General features: G+C 43.6%; 1 protein-coding gene across 1 annotated transcript; it reads right to left on the minus strand.

Annotated features, from left to right (window-relative positions):
* Positions 1-1314: 1314 nt before the first annotated feature.
* Positions 1315-11543, minus strand: gmps (guanine monophosphate synthase). The gene is made up of 16 exons (XM_030107995.1): positions 11307-11543; positions 9235-9407; positions 9013-9127; positions 8545-8642; positions 7658-7761; positions 7270-7463; positions 6428-6593; positions 6154-6305; positions 5873-6046; positions 5437-5542; positions 5146-5261; positions 4397-4522; positions 3683-3798; positions 3455-3585; positions 2961-3133; positions 1315-2826 (listed from the first exon to the last, which is right to left on the minus strand). The coding sequence occupies exons 1-16, from the start codon at positions 11331-11333 to the stop codon at positions 2725-2727; spliced, it is 2073 nt and encodes a 690-aa protein (XP_029963855.1). The 5' UTR covers positions 11334-11543; the 3' UTR covers positions 1315-2724.
* Between the last annotated feature and the right edge of the window lie 5041 nt (positions 11544-16584).

Raw genomic sequence — 16584 nt, forward strand, 5'->3', positions numbered from 1 at the left:
GTCACTGCACAGCTACTGTTCCTAAACGGTGCCTCGTCCCCAGAGAGCGGCTCTGTGGTGTGTTGATGGATGACTGAACTTGTCTGCTCTTGTCTCTCAGTCTGGGGGGAGCAGGACACACCTGAACCCCCGGGACGTAGAGGGACGCTGTAACAAGGCCCGGCTGCACACAAATTGTTTTTTTTTTTTTTAATAACATCAAATTGCACCACAAACTGAAAAATAAGGTTATTTAAAGGAGCTGCACAATGAGCTATTTAAAGGCGGAGTTTTTACATGATCGAGTTTTCAGAGAATTAGGTGATGTCACTTTCACAAAGGCTCATGTCAGCTGGGTTAAATTTCAAGACAATTTGAAACCCTGATTAACTTCACTTCAAGGTAAAGTGTTATTGATACCACATTGCGCATTTGGTTAACAGTGGGTCACTATTCTCAACTGCCTCATTGCTTAGTAAATTAAATATTTTTTTCCTTCAACTGGAATGCACCAAAAGTGACAGTGGCTCACTGCACCATCTTGTGGCAGGAGATGGTAATGCAAGCTTTAAAGGGCTGTGGCTGGATGGTTTGCTGAGAAACTTCACTTAATTTTTCTACATTTGAATGATTTTTAGGTTGAATTATGATCCAAACTGTACCTTAAGTAGGATTTTTTTATTTCCATTTAGCATAACAATATTTATGTCATCCTACAGTGTACAACATATTAAGTCATTTAGTCTGATAGGATGATTCAAGAGTAACTGAAGTAAATCACAAGGAATATTTATTCAAAAATTATTTTTCACTGACAAAGAAAAAAAATTACGCATGGTACACAGTTCACAATAGAAGTGAGAAGTTTCAACATTGAGATCTTTATTAAAGCTCAGTTTTCCATTGTACAAATGTCAGAGTTGAAACTGCATGCAGTGGCTTGGTTTGAGGCACATTACTAAGGAGAATGAGCATGGCTGACCAAAAAATTTAAACCAAAAAAAAAATAATCTGACATCAAGTTGCATAACTTAATCTTATCCAAATTTCAAATGAATCCAACAAAAAAAAAAGTGTATGATATTAATAGCCGTTTTCTATGAAGATGTAGGGAACATGAGAGAGTGGTGTATAAAAGGCAGAACGGAGGGAGAAACACAGAGCTGTTAAGACGAGTTACAACGAATTCAGAGTATTTTTTGCCACTACAGGTTCGGGATACAACAACAAAGGGAATGAGAGGCACCAAAAAGAAAAAAAAATTAGCCTGGAGGCATGAGGAGCACCACATCCGGGCGACATGTCTCCGACGGCGTGGGACAGACTCTCTTAAGACTCAGTTAAACCTGAGCACTGTATTCACTGAGGTCGAAACGACGAGACTGGAGACTACGATGTGCTGAGGGGCTTCTGACCGTACGGAATGGAGAAATGCCTTCATAACACAAAGCAATGCCAGCGAAGACAGTACTCTTAACTTGACCTTTGACACTACAGCGTGACACTTTTGGGAGGGTGATGTTTCCACTGGATGTAGGATGGATGACGATCAAGCACTGAGGCTTCACCAGCGGATTAAGAAGAAAAAATAAAATAAGTGCAGAAATGTGCCCTTACGCGCACACACAAAAAAGAAACGAGCAGCCAAATAATGAGGTGACAACAGCAATTGAAATGTGGTTATAAACTCTTACTGTACTTTATAGTTTTGTTATTACTCCTCCTACCGTGTTATTCTTCATAAAAAGCATACATATTGCAGCATGAGGAGAAACTGTTATTTTCTCCTTTCTGGAAACATCAGAGTCCAGGTCAGATCACACCACAAAAAAAAAAAAAAAAAACCAGGCACATACAAACTTACCCATCATATTGGCCTCCCCCCACAGCTGCACGCGGGTCGTTACACTCCGGTAATCTGCGGCGCGGCGGCGGTCTGTTTCTCAACCAGCCACCCGCTCGTTACAAGGAAACGCAGCCGAGGAAGATCGTCATGACAAGATTCTACTTTTGGCAAAACGGAAAGCTTAGAAAGAGTCGATTGGTCACATGGGCCGTCTGTGTGGACGACCTTCGTCGTAGCACAGCATACAGGCAGAGGCGAGGATGAGGAGAGGACAGGCTTAGAATGAGAACATTCTGACCTACAACAGTGGAACAAAAACATATGACCAAAAGAAAAAAAAAAAAAAAAAAAAACTAAAGATATTCAAACCTCTCTTTCCTGCTTTTGTTTCTTTTCATGACACAACTGCTTGCTTGTTTTTATTTTTTTCTTTTCACTTGTCCTATAATGCATCCTGAGGCACAACATCAAAGTCCACTTACTGAACTTTCACAGCTTCTCGCCGCAACAAGTGGCAATTCGACTTTTTCAAACGTAGCGAGGAAATACATTGTTTTACATTAATTAAAAACGACAATATAATATCAATACCCAACATTAATAGCTCCCTACCGCCGAACATATTAAGACCAGGGAAGAGTGGGCGGGGAGAGCAGAGCAGGAGCGCCGCTGCGTGTGCGCTCGTCACAGTACGGTCTGCCGTCCATGGGAATGTCGAAGAGAGGAGGAGGGGAGGAGGTTCGGGACAGAGGAGGGACACGGGAAGGTGGGGAGGGGTGGGGTTTATCTGCCCCCTCTGGTATCAGTTGAGAGTGTTTGTGCATTGTGTGTGAGTGTGTGCGTGTGTGCGCGTGTGTGTGTGTGTGTGTCCTGTGAGCGTGAAGGAGTCATGTTGTGTTTTACTCCCACTCCGTGGTGCCGGGCGGTTTGGAGGTCAGGTCGTACATGACTCTGGAGATGCCGGGGATTTTCTTGATCTCGTTCACCATCTTCAGCACCACCTGAAAGCAAGACAGACGACTTCAACAACACTGAGCTGGAGAGGAAGATCCCTAAAGCTGTGCGTTTCAAAAGAGAATCCCACAAGTCGGAGGGAAACACGAAGACAGAGAAGAGCGGCTGAATCGCGCTGTACCTCCTCGGGGATATGATTGCCCGGCATGGCGGGGATGCCCGTCATGAAGTCGCTGGTGATGAATGTTCGGACCACCACAGAGCGCCGGCAGGACGGCTGCTTCTGCAGCGGGTCGCGGTCAAAGTGCAGGGGAGTGAGGATGACCGGCATCTGGCTAATCTTACCGGAATAGCCTGAGGACCCAAGAACAAACGGCTTCTTCAGCAATGAATGACAGGCCATCCCTTTTCACAGTGTGGATATTAAAAATCCTAATTATTTTTGGAAAAAGGTTTCTTAAATTACCACACCTCATTAGAGTCAAATCTTTACTATGGTCACTCGTATTTCTGGGATAGCATTTGATGATAAATCAGGAGAATCATTTAAATCATTGCTTAGATTAATAAAAGTTTGAATTTAAGGTAAACCTTTGAAAACTGTCATCCCAGAATTCCACAGGAGTAAAGAAGCAGAAATGTCTCGGCTTCACATAAACACACACACAAACTTACCAGACTCTCTAAGAATAGAGTGAGCTACAAAGTCCGCCTGTCTGAGCGTGCTCAGAACGCCTGTGGTCAGGAAGGTCGGGGTGATGTCTGTTGGCGGCTCCTTCACGTGGGACCCGAATACGTACACGACTCTGGCGGGACATTAAGAAGAGGCGAGCGTTGGGTCACGTGGTCGCTGCTCGGAGGAGAGACGACGAGGGAGGCCGGACAGAAAGCTTCCTGCGTTACCTGTTGATGCTATGGCACATGCGAGGGATGAGTCGGGCCAGAAACATGAGCGATTCCCAGTGTGGGGATTCTTTACTTGTGACGCCGCACACGTAGCTGTAGGACCGGCAGTCACCCTGAGACACAGTCAAACTTTGGTTACAGAATGCTTGCAGAAATTAAAAACAGAAGAAAAAAAAAAAACGATCTAAAAACTTGCACTGGGGTTTTTGTGTCTAATAAACAGTAAATTTTGCATTACCGTGCGTTTCTATTTTTAGCAACAACAAATAAAAAAGCAGCCAGCTTGTCTGCGGTGTCCAGCCAACCCACGACTTGAGGTTTCAGGCTAATTCTGACTGACTGGCTTTAAACAGGAAGTGGTGGGACACACCTACACAGACGCACACAGTCAGAGGCCGACTGCAGAGCTGGGCTACAGGAAAGATTCATGACCGCTCTTTTCTGAGTAACACTGGAAAACAGCTGTAACTACGCACATGGACTTTTTTTTTTTTTTAGACTATCTGTAGAAACCACACCCTGCCTCGAATCCAGAGAGGAAAAATCTGAAAGCGACAATTTGAGAAGCAGTGTGTGGGAGCATTCTGAGGCTGACAGCTAAATTATAGTCAAAACACAACGCGACCCAAACAGCGAGCGACACACGTTGTCTCTCTGCCTCCGAGGACGCTCCGGTTCTCAGAGAACGTGGAGAGGCGTCATTTCTCCTACCTGGACGCCGACGGTTTTGATGGGCAGTAGGAAGGCATTGAGTGAATGAAGGCTGGTGATCTGCATGAGCTTCTCCTCCTCCTCATCAGATATGCACGACTTGACTCTCTGCAGCAAGGCATGGGGCTGGAGGGCAGAGGAGCAGAGGAGGCTCGTGAGTGGGAAGCACATGTAACACGTTGAAAAATATAGAATAACACTGTGACTAACTGATCATTTCAAGAGTGCCTGTAATCACTATTTGTTTTAGCACACCACCCTGGATTAGTCCTGAAATTAATTCCTACAAACGAATCAAATGGCACTTTATTATAGACCAGCTTGGTCATTAATCTCAGAAAAGATTTGCTCCACAAAACATAGCGACGCTCTTTATGCAGGCATTTCTGAAAGCCTGCCTCGTGAACTCTGTGGAACATATTTTAATTATAAAAAACAACATTTTCATGACAACCATAAGGAGAAGCAATGTGGAAAACATGATGCCACAAGCAGAAGGTCATGAAACACTCCAGAATGTCTTCACTAATCTGTGTAATGACAACAGTCAACCAGCAGAGGCTGCACATTAATGCTGTCAGACCCAAAGCAGAGAGGATAAAAACCCACTCAAGTCTTCTTGTTGGGTGAGTGGGCAGAATTTACATCTTATTGCTTCTTTGGGGATTTTTCCACTGCTATTCTGTTACAATAATGAGTGCTTTTACAATAGATTCCCTAAAAACAGAGGTCGACATTTGTTAACTGACCTTTTTGACACTTGCAGAAAAGTCTGCAACGATTTTGAGGATGTTGTTGGTTTCCGCAAAATCCTTACAGATGTAAGGTTCCTCTGCGCAAATCACTCTGATGGACAGCCCGGGACCTGCAGAAACACAGGAAGAGCCATTTTCAGGAAGCACGGGAAGTTATGAAGCAGGACAGCTTCGAGTCGGTGTGATTGAATTGCACCGGGCTCCACAATGAAACAAGACAGGCGAGAAGAGATCACGGCAGCAACGCAGAGAAGCGTTCGCTTCCACGTGTGCTCGTGCACTAACCGGGGAAAGGATGTCGACAGACGATGTCCTCTGGCAGGCCCAGCTCCCTACCCAGCGCTCTGACCTCGTCTTTATGGAAATCCTTCAGTGGTTCGATTACTTTTCCCTACAGGATTACAAAGCAGTGGAATCAGCACTGTAACAGTGAAGAGTGGGAGACACGCTGCATATACAGCACTGAGGGGGAAAAAAAAAAAAAGTGAAATGAGACATCGTTGCGATTTAAAGGCGTGAACATGCAGACAGAAAAATGTGTATCGTAATACTTTAACAAAAGAAACTCCACTTTCACCTGTTTACAAAATTGAAAACTGCAGCTTATTCATATTTGTCGGTTCATCAGAAACGCTGTGTGTGTGTGTGTGTGTGTGTGTGTGTGTGTGTGTGTGTGTGTGTGTGTGTGTGTGTGTGTGTGTGTGTGTGTGTGTGTTTGTACCTCGTCTCTCAGCTTGCGGATGAGCTCGGTGTCGTTGTGGTGTGTTTTGATGACCTCTGCTTTGCCGCTGGCGAGATGAGAGGCGCTCTCGATGAGATCGGGCCTCAAAGTGCCCTGAGCCAGGAAAACCTCCTCCGGCTTCAGATTCATCTCTCCAATCACTTCATTTGCCACCTGTGAAGCAACACGAAGTCCGATGCAATTAAAACGCCGCTGATGTGACCAACTCTGTTCAACGGACTTTGTGTTAAAATGTTCAACACTTAAAAACTGACGCTCACTTTCACAAACGTGTCTCCGATAATTTTTCGCTTCTCCTCTGGGTTGGTGGTCATATTCAGGGTCTTGCTGATGCGTTTCCGTGGCGTCCGGTCCTCCTCAGAGATGGGAAGGGTTGTTGTCCCATTATAGAAGGTGTGTGCTGCATTTACCACTGGAGGAGGGCGATTAATGTTTAGTGGCAGACCTAAAAATGTTCACTACACACTGAATTTAATTCTCAGATATATTTCTTACTGCGTTTCGATGAAAGACGAGACCACCAGGAGGACTCACCTTTCAGTTTGATGCCCAGCTTGGTGAGAGCCTCCTCCACACTCTGGCTCTCTCTCTTCCTCATGAAGCCGTTGTCGATGTGAACTGCTATCACCTGATCCTGGTTCAGTGCTTTGTTGAGGAGAGCTGTGCACACCGTCGAATCCACTCCACCGCTCAGCAGCACCTGCGGAGATCAGCACAACCGCTGCGTTCAGAGGCAGAGAAATCTAGGATTCAATCTGACATGTGGCGGCACTTTATCAGTCTGAACATCTCATTAAAGTCCTATTTTTTCTACTGAGGTCATCTTCTCGACGTTTTATTAGTCCTGCATACAAGTACAATTTAATTTCTAGGCAGAAACCAAAACATGGAGTTGGAGAAAGAGAAGAGTCTGGAGACTGCTTTAGATCTAATTAGAAGATTATCAGTCTGAGAGCACAAAATTAAACCAACACACTACCCAGAGCAACCCGTGATACATGTGTGTAACAGACAGTACTTGGAAAATAAGTAACAATATAAATTGTGCGCTTTGAGAACATTCTCTACAGTGGCTTATCTACTTCACGCTCCCCTGGGATGAGGCCCAGTTTGAAAGCGCTCAGGGAGCCGACTACCTCCTTTCAGATGGAACATGATTTAATTTCAGAGTTTAATTGGCTCTACTTAACTTCCTCCTATTGTTACTGTCGCCACACTTCAAACTCGGCATCCCAGCTTCAGCCTTTTAGTCAAATTATCTCCCAAAAGAAAGATCAAACGTGCCAGCAAAATATATTTCCAGTTTTATTTAAACTATTCCTCTGCCCTGTAAAATGGTTTGGATCAGGACACAGTTTCAAGCGGTTTTCACTCACCAAAACTTTGGATTTGTCGACCTTCTCTCTGATCTCTGTGATGCAGTCCTGCTGGCGATTCTGCACGGTGAAGTTATTTGTGCATCCTGCGATCTCAAACAGGAAGTTGCGCAGCATCTCCATGCCTCGCTCCGTCAAATCCACCTCGGGATGAAACTGTGTCCCGTACAGCTTCTTCTGTTCGTTAGCGATCCCTGAATGTTAAACACACAGTCCGTTACAACCGCTCGATAACATTTAATCTGATGAGTGCTACAGCGCTATCAGAGGCTGTTAGATGTATTTATACACAAAGAGAAGCTTTCTGATATGTAAAACCCAGAAAACTCTCAAAAATAAATCAACATATAAGGACAGCATCGTTTTGGACTCTTTCAAAGCAGCTCACCAGCGATGATATTTCCTGATTGGGCCACCACTTTAAAGCCATCTGCCACTTTATCCACACTGTCCCCATGAGTAAGCAGGACCAGTTCCTCCTTCTGAAGGCCTCTGATGAGAGAAACGAAGACGTCAGACAACGGCGTGTGGCGATCATTTATATACACAATTGTTAAATATTCACAACAGCAGTTTTCTGTCCAAAAGCAGACTTCATCAAAAGAGCGCAAGCCTCCATCTGCGGCTCGAGAGCAGTGTTTTCGCAAAAAGAAAACCAGAAACATGTGAGCGTTGGAATGCTGATAGAGTTTATCAGGTGAATGCTGCACTGGGACAAACTGGTCCCGTCATTTCCTACATATCTGTCGTCACTGAGGACAGAGTGCTGCAGAACTTCGAGGCACATCATTCCTCTGAAGTGAATTCTCAGAGTTTCACAGCAGCACAATGATGCAGATTGTCTGCTGGAACATGTATAGCTGCAGTCTACCAACAGTCATATGCGTTTAAAAGCAGCGAGCAACATATCATAGGTGACCAGGAAAACAGTCACAGCCTAAAAACACAGCAGGTGGAGATTAACGCAAGAGAGACGAAGTCCATTGAGTGTCAAATCGCTACTGGGCCATCATAAAAACACTTTGTACACATCTGCAATTCAAACTACAACATCGGGAGTAGCAATGATGGCTAATTGCTCAATTGTTCACCGTTGTTCATTTCTACAGTGAGAAGGCTCCCACGTGCACAATTTGTCTCAACTCTTGCAAAAAGTGTCAGTACCCGACATCTGAAGATAAAAACTAGCAGAACTATAATGTATAACTGATGCAAACGTGTGTATAAAACACACACACAGGGTTTTGTGACGTTCGCAAGTGGGGTTGCAGATACCTGAAAAGAGAACAAGTGTTGTCCAGTCCAATACTGAAGACTCCATCCTCCCTCACACTCTTTTTGTGCACTGTGCCTCCGAAGACTTTATTCATCATCTGTAACACAAAAACATGCCGCAGTTATTATTTTGACACAGGGGGTCATTACAGTGAGATTGAAGTGCAGAGAAATGTATTTCAGAAGGTGTTGGGAACTGGCTGGGAAAACCGAGTGAATCTGACCCTCATCTTCTTCGCTGGTGTCAAAGTGCATTTGAAAAAAGGTTGTCAAGTCTCAGCTGGCATAACAGAGCTGAACAGCAGCTTGATCCTAATGTGTCACTACTGTCCAATGCAAATGTGAACTTGAACGAAAGCGTTGTAAGTCTGACTACTAGAGAAATCTCTCCAATACAGTTTATTTTAACTCTGAAAAGAGACAGAAGATTTGCTTTGACAAAGATTGACTAGAAACATGAGCAGATACCTGCATGCCATAGCAGATCCCAAGCACAGGCTTTCCTATAGTGAATATGGCGGGGTCAAACCAGGGGGCATCTTCTGCATACACAGAGGCCGGACCTCCTGAAATAATGATTGCCCTGAGAAGGAAAACAGAAGTTAAACTGTATTACACAGCACTTGTAGCAGTTTAATACTGGTGGAAGACTGTGTGACAAATGTGCTTGTGTGCACAATCCTTTCTCACCTGTAGCCCTGTTCTCTGATGGCAAAGGCCGGGGTCTCCAAGGGGAGGATCTCGGATCGTACGCACAGCTCTCGCACTCGTCTGTCAATCACCTTCCCGTACTGGGCCCCTGCGTCCAGGATGGCCACCGCCCCCTCACATGACCCATTCTGCTCTGCGCTGCTGATCTCCAGCTGTGGGCCAACATTCACACAATCATCTCATGTGACTGCTTGTGTTTTCACAATCTATTCTTCGTACTAGCGGGGGTTTGTGTGTGTCCTTTTGTAATTTTAGCAAGAGGGGACATAAGGTAACGGTTTTGTTCTGGACTTCATGTCTTGCCCCTTCTGACCCTCCCATGGAAAATTCAACTCAATAAGCCCAAACATAATTATGAACATGTGAGCAGCAAACACAGACAGCAAGTGAATCTTGTGAAACGTGATGCAGCCATTTACCCATCAGCAAAAAAAAATCACATGAAACCCAGAAGTGAGTTACCAGTTATTAGCATTGTTAAGAGTAACACAGTACGGAGTAGCATCAGAGTACAACACACCGTCTTGAATTTGTGTCAAAGCACCCATGAAAAGAAAAGTAGAGATGCATATTCTCAATGGAGAGACGGCACTCAAAGCCAAAGAGTGTCACTGTAAATGTTTCATAGTGCAACAACCAGTAGGTGAAGGCTGACTTAAGTGATCCACATAAATATCTGACAGGGATGATTTATTATTCTGTGCAATGGAAAAATAAACTTGTTGCAATGAGATTAAAATGTTTTTTATATGAGACATTTAATAAATAGTAATTGCATCACAGAAGTTCTGGTTCTTGTATGCTCAACGTGCATGTAAAAAAATTTGCCTGCAAGAGAAGAAGAAGGTAGGTATATTTTTTTTCAACCGGCTACAGTACAAGCACAAACTGAGCAAACGGTTCTTACTGCAACATTATTTTCTTTTTGGACTGGTTTTCATTAGTCTTTCCGTTGACAGTTGCTTCATAAGATATATTCTAAAGCACTTTATCATATTATAAGTAATCTGTGCTGATGTGCGGGAAGGAGTATTTAATTATGTAGTTTTAATAAAGAGTAGAAAGTAATGTGCAAAAAACGAACCCCAACACTTGTTCGTTTCTTTCTGTTATTTTGGAAAAGTGAGTTGAGGGTCAACATCAAATCAGATGAGATAGCTGCATTTCACACACGATGAAAGTAGATAAACAAGGGCGGAAAGACAAGAAACATGACCCCACGTGGTTGGTGATAACACTTCCTAAAACTAGTGTCATTACGCATGCCTCCAGTTCTCTGATCTCCTTGTGCTACGGTTCAAACAAAACCCCGTCAGCACCGTGAGCTTTTAACAGTCTCCGCAGGCGGAACACACTCAACACTCCGTGCACAGCAAACTTTACTACATCAGCTGGTGTGAGAGCCGCTGCTTGTCAGACCGGTAACCTCAAGTTGGAGCTCTCTGGCTCGGTGACGACGTTAGCAAACTGTCAGATAGGTACGTTAGCTCAAAGTGCGTGACAGCAGCGCCGTGGAATAGCTCAGCTTCCCGCAATCATCGAAAACAACAGTTACCTTGAGTGCGTGTCCCCTTCGCGGTGCTATTATTGCACATTCTGTCATTCCCGCTGAGGGAAGCTAACACGGTTAGCTCCAGTGCGTGCTAGCACAGCGGGCTAGCATGTTAGCACTGAGCTAGTTTAGCGGAGGTATGCTAAAACCCACGCGGTGCCGAGAGCTGGGGAGATCCAGAGGAGATCCCCACAGAAGAGGGGAAACCGTATTTACGGGGGAAATAAAGGAAAATTGTGAAACACGGGTGAAATGTGACGTCCGGCCAGTTAGCAGCTAAGAGCAACATGTTAATGTAACACTGCAACAGGCACACGCAGCAGCGGACTCCTCGGTGCTGTCCACATCGTTACATGCTCTCTAACTTTCCCCCGAGGTACACACACACACACAGGCCGGAATCCACCGGGGGGGACGTCGCACTATCACCCGGGGTCCGAACGCCGAGTCACGGCGGGGAGCGGGCTCCGGGGCCGCGGGTCCTCCCCGCTGCACTGACCTTGCTGTCTCCGTTGCACAGAGCCATGGAGGACCGCCGTGTAGTGGAATGAGCTCTCCCCTTCGCCGCGGCGTCCCAGGTCTCTCTCTCTCTCTCTCTGTCACACACACACACTCACACACACGCTGGAAGGAGGGAGGTCTGCTGCTCAGCTCCCGGCTCAGCACGCCGACTACTGTTGGAGGAGCAGACTGGTCCTCTGGCCCGCCTCGGCTCAGCCTGAATCACACACTGTCCTCCTGCTCCGGCTCCGTCTGGGGAACTTTGCCGGAGGAACAGACTAAATAAATATGGGTGGAGTTCAGACTGGAGGCCAAAAATACGGAGTGGGTTAGAGAGGGGCCCGGGGGGGCTGGACCGGGGAGAAATGGATCAAATCGAGGCATGTTTCTGGATTTATTTGATTTGTTTTACTTGAAATATGTCAAGCGAATTGAGATAAAACACTGTTAATAAGTGTCCTGATGCCACAATGAACTGACACATCCATTCCCCCAAGGAAAAAAAAAAGGTATGTTCATCTATTCAAATGGAAATCTGTCGAATCAGTGCTTAATCCCGCGTATTTATAACCTAATAGTAAGTATAAAAGTAACAACAGTCTCCCACAGTGTCCCTTACCTCCACACAAAGATAGACACACAGTCTTGGTCCAGTTCACATGTTCTCCCTGTGCAAATGTTTTCTCTTCCACTTTTCCCCCAACAGTCCCACAACATGCATTTAAAACAAATTTGTGATTGTACATTCCCCCTGTGTGTGTGTGACCTGTGTACCCCATCTTCGCCCACAGTCAGCAGGGATCGGCTCCAGCAGCCTGCCACCCTGAGCTGGCTGAGGCAGTGGAGAAGATAGAAGGATAGATGGAGTGTACCTTGCCATATCATATAACCCTGCTGCCAACACCTCACACTGCAGGCAGAAGTAGCAAGTATGTGAGAGGAGCTCTCTGCACTTTTCACACATCTTCTGTACTCCATGTTCCAGCTGCTGGTTGCACTGCATGCATTACTCTGTAAAGTGTGTTGTTTCAGACTCTGTGTAACATTCGTTCTCATCAGACTTATTGGACATATTTAGTCTCAGTCCAGATTTATTTAAGTAAGTAGATCCTTCAATGAAGCCAATGTATTATTTTTTTTAAATGCTCAATTTCCAGTAAAAGTTCTCCGTGATAAGAGGAAGCAGTTTTTTTTTCATTTGCTGAGAAAAGAAAGGGACAAAAAAACAAAGATCTGATTCAACATGTCCTCAGACTTCTGAAGTGTGACACTGACTTTGCAGTATGTTTTCTCAGAACTCAGAAACCACAAAGGTTGAAACCCATTAGAGTAATCTTAAACAAACAACAAAAGGCTTGTTAGATCTACCAGCCTTCATCCAAAAAGCACCATATGTTTTAATAAAATGTAGTTAATCAAAAGAATGAAGTTAAAAACTTCCACTTTTTATTATTCATCAAGAGTTTGATTTTTTGTTTGTTTCAAGCTTTTGTTTTTTTGTTTTTACCTCAAAACACAATAATCTGAGAGATAAAAACAGTAAAAAGATTAATGAAATAGTACGAAAGTACAAAATCTGAATGTTTGAGATATTGTGCCCACTTAGTCATTCAGATATACTGTATATACTTGCTTTCTCTGTGATTTCTTTATATAAACATCTATTTCATGCCCACACAAACCTTCAGTGCGAGAGTTTTTTAATGGCTGAAGAGGAATTTCACAGCAAAGACACAAATTCCATCAGTCAGCCAGGAGAGTCAGGGCAGTTTTCAGTGTCTGGCTATACACCAAAAATTGAAACAAACAAAATCAAACTATTTACAACAGTTTAAACCATTTATCAAGATTGACAATATGCTGAGAGTATTCACAATCAAAAACATGTTTTTAGAGGGTTAGGGATGAGTCATGCACCAATATAAATAATTTTATTATCAAACGCTGCTTTGCTTTGTAAAAACATCTCGAAAGGAGACACCAGTAAAGTAAAAACTGCCTCAACTGGTGTGTATGCCTTTCATTGTGAAATCCAATATCTGCAGATTTGCTCTCATTCTTGCAGAATTATCACCAGTTTGAATGTCAGTACCTTTTAAATGAGGGAGTAAACAGAAGTAAGAGATAACTGTCGCCTACACCACAGACTAGAGCGAAGGATCAAATATTAATTTGAAAAATGTGATGGGAGAAGAATGTTTGAACATTAAAATACATAGATTTGTGATTTAGCGCCATCCTGTGGACATTTTGCTGTATATATTTGCAAGTTATGCAAATATTATGTTGAAAGATACACTTTTTTGATTGGTTGGAATATTTTATCACTACTCAGATTATAGCAACATAACTATAGCAACAACAGTTCTATTTCAGTAACAACTCAGGTGACATAAACCTAACTGTGAACACACATATAGAACCATGTAAAATATATATTTCACTGAGGGGTACGCAGAAACTGTATGAAGATGTCGAGCATGTTTTTCATCTTTAATGTGTGAAAGTAAGACATTGTAGGTAAATTTTGCTCGATAAAGGCTGCAAGTCAGTTACAAATTCATAGAGGTTAGAAGATGGAGTTGGAGATATTACGGACAGATGTCAGTTGGACTGGAAGCCACCTAATGGTTAGCTGGTAGTAAAAGTAAAAGTTGTTAAAAGTTGCCAGTCTTCATGTCTGTTCTTCAAAATGTATTTAGTCAAAAAATATTTAAAGTGAGGCCACACAGTAATGGTACAGGCTGCACTCTTGCCTCACAGCAAGAGGACTTCACTTGGATTATGGGCTCAGGGTGTTGTCGTGTCCTCCTGAGGTTGATAGATGACTCTGCTTTCCCTGATGGACTATTCAGGGTGTGCCCTATCCTGATCTTGCCCAATGTTAGCTGGGATGGGCTCCAGCTAACCCGCAGCCCTCAGAAGAACGGTTGGACCTGTGTAGAAAATAGATGTTTAGATAGATGGATCATTACTGAAATCTGTCAAACCCTGGGACATCTGCACCATTGATGATGTGGAACCTCAGCTGTTCAGATCACTCAGGTTGTAGTTCAGTTTTGAAGAAAATTTCTTTGAATTTATAACATAGATTCAGCACAGCCAACCATTGGTTTAGATGTAATGAAGCAAACATCCATGTTTCTTATTAAGGGATTTCAAAGACAAAGACATGGTTCGCACTGCATCTTCCATCACGTCTAAATCTGCCCGTGAGTTGTCACATGCCATCTGTGGAGATAAGCAGTCTCACATGCGCTCACGGCGAGCACAAGGCAGAGCGTGCTGTTCTTCATTACCTCTACTTTAGATGTACTTTATTGGCAGCGTCATGCGCCTTCCTAAAAGACCTTCTGATTACATAGTAAGTCTCCGAAATTCCTTATCCAATAGCAGTGGGTTGGTTAAACTTTTTCAGATGTATTACTTGACTTCTCATTTTAATTCCACTGTAATATTGTTGCCAACCATAACTATAAGTACTTTCTTCAATTTGGGTTTTTTTAAGTGAATGGCTTTTGCAGATGTTCCACTCAGAAATAAGCAACCGGTGAAGAGCAACCAGTTTCCACAGGATTTTTAAAGCAATGTCTAGCTTGAACTTAACATTACTTTGTCCATAATTCAAATACCGTAATCAATGGCCAGAAAAAAAAGCTATTTTCTTCAATTTTTCTCCTATATTTCATATTCTCTGTTATCATACAGCACGTTTCAGATAATGCACAACTGAATCAGATGAAATACATGCCATATTAACTAAAACATGCAGACGCGTGCGCACGCGCGCACACAGACACACACACACACACACACACACACACACACACACACACACACACACACAATAAGTTAGGTTACTCATAGTGCATTTTTTCTGTAAATGTATATTGGGTCAGTAGCGATTTGGATTTTTGCATCCTCACACTGAGTTTGAGGCCTTCATATCAGCTTTCATTTCTTTTGATTTATTTTCAGTCATGCAGAGACAAGACAACCCACTGAACCCTTCAGTTTTCTTGCTGTGCCCAACCTGCCGTCCCTGAGCTGAAGTCTGCCCCACACTTTAAAAACCACTGGATTTTATCCTTGTTTACACTGTAGATGAGTGTCCACCTCTCCTTTATGAATTGGCAGTTTCACTTGTAGGTGAAAGGTTTTTTAATGTTGCACCAATTTGATTTGTACAAATCTGGGGCTGCACGGTGACAGAGTGGTTGGCACTGTTTTCTCACAGTGAGAAAATCATTGTTTCAAATCCTTGCTGGGTTTTTCTGTGTGGGGTTTGCGTGTTGATGCTTGTTCATGTGTGTGTGGGTTTCCTCTTGGTACTCCAGTTTCTGCCAAAGTCCAACAACGTGCATGTGAGGTTGATTGATGACCACAGTTCGACCCTCGATGTGAATGTGAGTGTGTGTGTGTGTGTGTGTGTGTGTGTGTGTGTGTGTGTGCGTGTGTGTGTGTGTGTGTGTGTGTGTGTGCGTTCTTGTATTTCTATCCTTGTCGGGGCCAAATGTCCCCACAAGGATAGCAAAACGTGGAACGACGTGCCTTGTGGGGACCTTTTTCCGGTCCTAAGTAGGAGAAACAGTGTTTTCTTGACCATGTTGTTGTTACTGAAAAAAGTAAAAGTGCAAAAACATTTCTTTAGGGTTAGGCTTTGTTGTGGTGTGGGTTAGGGTTAGGGTAAGGGTCAGGGTTAGGGGCTAGACATGAATGGGAGTCAATGGACGGTCCCCACAAGGATAGAAATACAAGACTGCGCGTGTGTGTGTGTGTGTGTGTGTGTGTGGTTGTCTCTCCTTGTTTGCTCTGTAATAGCTGGAATTAGCGAGACAATCCTGCACTCGATAAAGTGGTATAGAAGATGGATAAGCAGACGGAAGACCAGTTCTTGTTCATACACACCGGAGTTATGCAAATCTGGATTTAAAATCTATATGGAATGTGGAGTGTGGTGCGTGGCAGTTTTCTTTTGGTTTTTTGCTGTTACTGCATTGCAGTCAGTTTAGTAAATGTTTATTTTAAATCAGTGATCAGTAACCAGACTGAGACAGACACCTTTCAAACTCTCAGGTAAAAAAAATAAAATAAAATAAATAAATAAATACAGACAGTGTCTCAAAAAGTGTTTGAACCTCATATCAAACTCTGTTTTGACACTTTTATTCACGTGGTCATTTGTATTTAGCATAACACCCACACTACATTTTCATGAGTGAAGCGGAACTTTAGGCTGTGTTGGTTAGACACGTCAGCCGTGGTAGCCGGACACA

Source organism: Salarias fasciatus, chromosome 14, assembly GCF_902148845.1.
Source record: "Salarias fasciatus chromosome 14, fSalaFa1.1, whole genome shotgun sequence".
In the NCBI taxonomy this organism is placed as follows: domain Eukaryota; kingdom Metazoa; phylum Chordata; class Actinopteri; order Blenniiformes; family Blenniidae; genus Salarias; species Salarias fasciatus.